The sequence below is a fragment of the Aptenodytes forsteri genome, unplaced genomic scaffold (genome assembly GCF_000699145.1).
Source record: "Aptenodytes forsteri isolate BGI_AS27 unplaced genomic scaffold, ASM69914v1 Scaffold402, whole genome shotgun sequence".
In the NCBI taxonomy this organism is placed as follows: Eukaryota; Metazoa; Chordata; class Aves; order Sphenisciformes; family Spheniscidae; genus Aptenodytes; species Aptenodytes forsteri.
In genome coordinates this window covers 621,461-627,460 of record NW_008795144.1, presented here as the reverse complement: position 1 = coordinate 627,460, position 6,000 = coordinate 621,461, and the positions used below count along the sequence as shown (strand labels likewise).

The following is a 6,000-nucleotide window of genomic DNA, read 5'->3' as shown; positions in this document are numbered from 1 at the left end:
GAAGGCCACTGGGTTGGTCAGGCAGGACTTGCCCTTGGTGAAGCCATGCTGGCTGTCTTGAATCACCTCCCTGTCCTCCATGTGCCTTAGCATAGCTTCCAGGAGGATCTGTTCCATGATCTTCCCAGGTACAGACCTGAGACTGACTGGCCTGTAGTCAGTCCTGCAGACCATCTTTATATTGCTTTCTGTTCCTCTGACTTGCATCTCTCCACATGATGCTGTTGCATGGGCCCTTTAGGAAGGCAGTTTATGGAGATACCCAGGTTGAGGTAATGTAGCCTTTCCCAAGTGGACCCTGGGCATCACCTCTCTTGCTGGCCCGGGCCCTGGGTGCTCAGGCATCCTTAGGGAGGCCACGTAGCGAAGTCAGTGTGTAATTTTGGGGAAGAGCTTTTTACAAAAGTTGCTGCTTGAGATGGGGCAGCATCTGGGGTTTTTAAGAGGTCAGCATAGGCTGCAGGAATTGGGGGTGCTGCTGGCAATGAACGGAGTAATACAGACCCCTCCTGTAAGTAAGTGATATGCAGGATTTCTGACAGTGTGTCATCAGCTGAACCTTTCTACTCTTGTGGTCTTGAGCAAATGCCAGCCTTTATTTTAAATTTCAGCTCTGTCATTTGGTGTGGACAAACCATCACTAAATAACTGAGCCTGAGTGCCTGCAATTTGATGGGACAGTGGGACCTCTGAAATGTAGTTTGTTCACTGGCTGACCACCGTGCCACTCGTGTGAAATTACCTCATTTGGGTTCTTCCAAAATGGGCATGATATTGCTGCTGCTAGGCAAGCAGTGTGTGTTTCTTGAAGTACCTGTTGCTTTATATCATATATATTGATTATATATGGGTCAATAGTCTTAGCTCCTTTATCGTTTGTGTAATATTGTTAATGTAGTATAAATATTTGTTTCTTAGAGCGACCTTTTTGGAAAGATGGTTCTTCATTTGAACTCCTTTTTTGGCTTCCTTGTCATACTCCTGTACGATTGGATGGGGACAACTTTATCTTTGAATCTGGAAGATCCCAATGTGTGTAGCCACTGGGAAAGGTAATATTTTCTTCTGGAAAATGCATGACATGAATTCTGATTGTAATAATTTTGTTTTGTTTTACTTGGCACATTTTAAATGATTTAAAGCTTTTAGATGAGTAATGAACTGGGAAAAAAATTTTGCATTACTGCATGGGCAAGGTAAGTTCATGGACAAGTAAAAGACTATTTCACACTGGGCTGAAATGCAGTTATCTTTGCAGTAGGGGTTGGGACGCAAAAAACACTACAGTGGCACCAGCAATGTTACACAACCATCTGGGTACAAGAAGTGAATAAAAATAGCTTTTTTCAATTTAAGTGGAAAGAAGCTTTTACATATGCAAAATATAATTAACCATATTGGAGTTTGGCCAAATTTGATTATGCTGATTCTTTCCTATTCAACATTCACAGAATCTGAATTAAGATTTCTTGTTTAATTTTTTTGATGAGGTTCAGAAATTTATAACATACAGAAAGAAATTAATCAATTTAGTTGGTCCGTTCGTTCACCCAGTTACACATTAATTGCAAGGAGAACGCCACAATGAGTAGGAGAGGTTGAGCCACAAGCATTTGCTGTACTTAATTTCTTGTGCAAGGGTTATAGCAGTGAAACCAAGCCTTATGATCTCATTATTATTATTATACCTGTGATTGATCAGCTAGTCCCTGAGACAGTCTAACTGTTCATTTGAGGACATCAGTATTTCCTGCATTTAAGGTAAACTGTGTTTCTGTTTAATCACCGGGAGTGCTGCTAAGCCAATGTATATTTATTAGCCGTTGTTATGGCTGAAACTTTACAAAGAAAATTGAAACTTCTATTTACTTTTTTATAAAGTCTCTAGATAAAAAATCACTTAAGGACTTTCCCCAGGAATTTATCTGAGCTTCATGTGAAGCATTTGGAGTCTCTGCCCCTACCGTTGTATACAATTTGGCTTATACAGCAATGTGTATATGAAGTAGTGGCCATACTAAATACCTGTTTACAGTATTCAGGCATGTGTCTACGATGTTACTGGATACTGCTTTATATTGTGTATGCTTTGTTTACTGTTTTTATAGGTAAAAGTGGTTTTGAGGAAAGCTACAACGTAGTGAAAGCAAAATGGGAAAAAATCCCAAATATAACTGTTTACATAGCATAATGTATTTTAAAACAAACTAATCAAAGTCTGCAGAAAGAAACATACATCTAGCAAGCATGCCCATTTTGTTGCATGAACTTTTTTCCTTCTTCTGCTGAGTCTCAGAAATGGGGAGGAACTCCAAGTAAACTTACTGAAACATTCACGCTGCTGCCCAGAGCAAGCGACAGAGGTACATAAGAAGTATGAGAGTATAAAACCCCAGATACAGGCTCTTTACTGCTGCTGTCACTGGCAGTGCTATATGCTTTAAATAAATCTACCTCAGGTAGTAATAAAACGGTCTTTACAAATGAACGGCGATCACAGCAAGAAAGGGTAGAGCGTGCCCTGCCTCGAACAAAGAGCGCAGAGCCTCAGGCAAGCGTCGGCACCCCACCAACGTTTTGTCGGACTCGGTCGGGCAGCTGCATGGATTAGGGTTGCTTGCCTTTATATGGATGTAGGAAAAACAGGGAGTAAGTTCTGGGCAGTTAGAGTAAGTGGGTCTGAATGTGTTTTCCCTCAGTATAGGTGATGACTGTAGGAAGAGGAGATTGTGGCTGTTACCCTGCAATAGGTGCTAAGAGGTCAAAGAGGGCGTGGGTGAAAGTGGGTGAAAGCCACATGGGCCACATACTTAGTAAGTGTTTGCGCTGGTCCTGGGAATTAGTCCTACTGCAGGAGCTTGCCATGCATTCCCGTATTTTCTAACCCCCTTGCGCAATCAGGGACTGCCTGACTGCCAGCACAAACAGCCTGCTGAATGTGCTGTGATGATTCAATATTTCTCCCTTTTGCAACAGGGCTCTGTTTCTCTTGCCCCACTGACAGCTCTGGACGCTCTGGACTTCAGAGCATAGATTTATTTCTAGGACACTGCACTTAGAATTTGGCAGAAAATAATAATAGGACTTCAGTATAGTATTTCTGAAAAAAAACCAAACAACCGGTAAACAAAATAAGGTACGGACTTTAATATTTTATAATTTCTGATTGCTGAATAGACTGCTTGATGGCATAATTGTTATATCATTTTTCAGTAATTATTACTTAGGTGTATTTCTGTGCTAATACCCACTTAATATCTAAATACACTGGCAGACCTTTCCACTACCAAAGAAGATGTTTTGCTATGGATACAGCTACAGATTTTAAAAGAAATGTCTCAGAAAATCCAGTAAGATTTTTCTATTTTGTATGATAACAGAAGAAACCTTGTTTTCTGGCTCTTAACTAATTTTCCAGCTATCCAGTGATGTTAGTAAAAGTTTCTTGCCACAGGAGAACATGTACTACACACTACTTCAATTTGCTGCTCATTTGAGACACAGGTGTTTCGGGTTTTTTTAAATTTAGGCTTACATTACTTTTCTTTAAATGTCTAGTAGTACTATTTCATCAAATGTATTACACAGTAGAGACATGATGGCTTTCTGCATATATATCTGCTTGGTGGAAGAAAAACCTTTCAATTGATATCTTCTGTTTTATAAAGTTAGCTGGTTCACGTTTTACTTAAACTTGAACTTTCTGTTTTTGTTGCACATAAGTATTTTATTATATTTATTCCTTTCTATACCAGGACTCTGTAAAAGACTTACTTAAATCAGACTGTACTATAAAGGACTTGCTTGATAATCTCTCTGCTTTCTCTCTCTCTCTCCCCCCCAGTTATTCAGTTACAGTGCAAGAGTCATATCCACATCCTTTTGATCAAATTTATTACACCAGTTGTACTGACATCCTAAACTGGTTTAAGTGCACACGACACAGGTGATGTATAATTGTTAATATTGTCATACTGCTGATATTGTAGATATTTGTAAAGATTTTGGGTGTGTCAAAATCAAGCATGATATGTAGGATATTTTAGCTATAGTGACTAGTCTGTCTAACTGCTGTGGTCTGTGTCAACTGGAAAATGCTTGTCCAAGCAATGTCACATATGTTTTATTAGCAGGTCAGGGTGTGTGATCCCATGAAGTGCTAACAGAAAACGAACAAGTTGGGGAAAAGCATCCAATGCACAAAATTAAATTCCCCAGACCCTGCAAGGTGTATTTGTTCGGAGATGTGATGAGAGACCCCTTGCTGCTTGCAACCTTATGTTCTGGGGAAAGTGTATGCTACTTGAAAGGAAAATAAAAAGATTTGTTAAAGGAAACTCCTTGTAGTTGCAGAAAGTAAGCAAGGGGTGAATGATTAAAAACTGGTGACAGCTGTAAAAAGCATTTTTCTTAGAGGAATATGCCCATAAGTATGAACCATCAGCAGTGGGAGGGGCTCCCTGGGGCACAGCAGCTAGAGGAGACAGATCAGTATGGATAATATGTAAAAAGCAGATACTGAGTTCAAAGAGAGATTACACTTTGTTTACCTATGACACCATTTATATACAAGCTGTTCTTTGTCTCAGGTGTTGTGGGAATGTGTTTACTGCTTGGTGGAGTATGTGATCAGCAGCCAGGAGAGGCGGGGTGGGGGGAGATTTACAGACACGGTGGGGAGCAGAGAGGAGAGAGCGGTGGGAGAGCCTGCTTCTGATAAATACTACTTGCTCGTGTCAGAAGGAAGCTATATTTTCTGCAGTTTTTGATGGGTTTATGTGCTGATTTCTCTGTGTGCTGGTCACCGCTGCCCTGCAGGGCTGTGTTCTGCAAAATGCAGCCACCCTGGTGAGAGGCGTGCAGTGCTGCTGGCTGCCCAGGAGGTCCAAGCTCTCCCTTGAGCCCTCCCATCTCTTGCCTTAACCAGAACTTCTCTTCTCACGACATTTCTGCCCCTAGAAAACTGACTCATCCTTGGGAGGATGATCCCCAGAAGTCTTTCCCCTGGAAACTGATAGAGCTGTAATGATCAAGCAAACTGATTTGTATTGCCAGCCTTTAGCCTCAATGGGGGATGCTAATGGCAAAGGCAGTGATGCTCTGGTTTGCATATTAGTTAAGTAGCCAAAATCCTTAACTTTTTTTCCTGCTGTCTGGCCACCTATGGACATAAGGCTTGTTGGGGAACCACTAGGACTCTTGAACTCAGCAACAGATAAATCAAGGTCTCTTTGAGCTTTTTTTCTCTCCTCTTGCTGACACCTGAATTTTTTTAAAATGTGTAAGAATATCTGAACCATGAATTGTATGTAACAACCATTCATTCTTTTCTTCAGGATCAGTTACCGTACTGCCTACAGACATGGTGAAAAAACGATGTACAGGCGTAAATCCCAGTGCTGCCCTGGATTTTATGAAAGCAGGGAAATGTGTGTCCGTAAGTTTAGCTTCTTTTTGCTTTGAAATTCCATATGTTTATCACAATGCTGGTTTGACTCCCTTTTGATGGGTGACTTGTGGAAGCCGAGTTATGTGGGCTCAGTTATTCATCAGTGGTGCACATGCAGCTCTTGTTGAAGTCAGTTGGTGTTGTGCATATGCAAATGACAGGATAATTTGATCTCAGATGTCTAAGTAACCAGCCTTGATGTGATTCTAACTAATGATCATACGGAAAATGCACAAGTGTCAGTGCATTTTCCAACACAGTAAATAAATACGAGGTTCAAAAGCAGAAGGGAAATTCAAGGTTTTTCTCCTTAGCGTGGCCCTGATGCCCATGCTTAGCCTCTCTTGCAGATACAGACATCTGTAACAACTGTGTTGTTACACCGCCTTTTTGTGTGGCACGTGCCCCTGTCTCCACATCTTCCTAAGTCTAAAGAGGGAAGAGCTGTGTCCAGAGCCCGGCGGTGGCCTTTGCTCAGCTCTCTTTCTCTCTCTTGTACGGCTTTGTGCAGACCTAGGAAGGTCTGATTCTTAAAATGGTATTCATTCAAG

At 41.2% G+C, this 6,000-nt stretch overlaps 1 protein-coding gene across 2 annotated transcripts in view; it reads left to right on the top strand.

Moving 5' to 3' along the window:
* Positions 1-936: 936 nt before the first annotated feature.
* Positions 937-6,000, top strand: part of MEGF10 (multiple EGF like domains 10) — an 81,922-nt gene continuing 76,858 nt past the window's right edge. For both annotated transcript variants that reach the window (XM_009278515.2, XM_009278514.2), the window contains exons 1-3: positions 937-1,052; positions 3,845-3,946; positions 5,337-5,437. In XM_009278515.2, coding sequence (XP_009276790.2) covers positions 937-1,052; positions 3,845-3,946; positions 5,337-5,437 — 319 coding nt within the window. The remainder of the gene's footprint in view (positions 1,053-3,844; positions 3,947-5,336; positions 5,438-6,000) is intronic.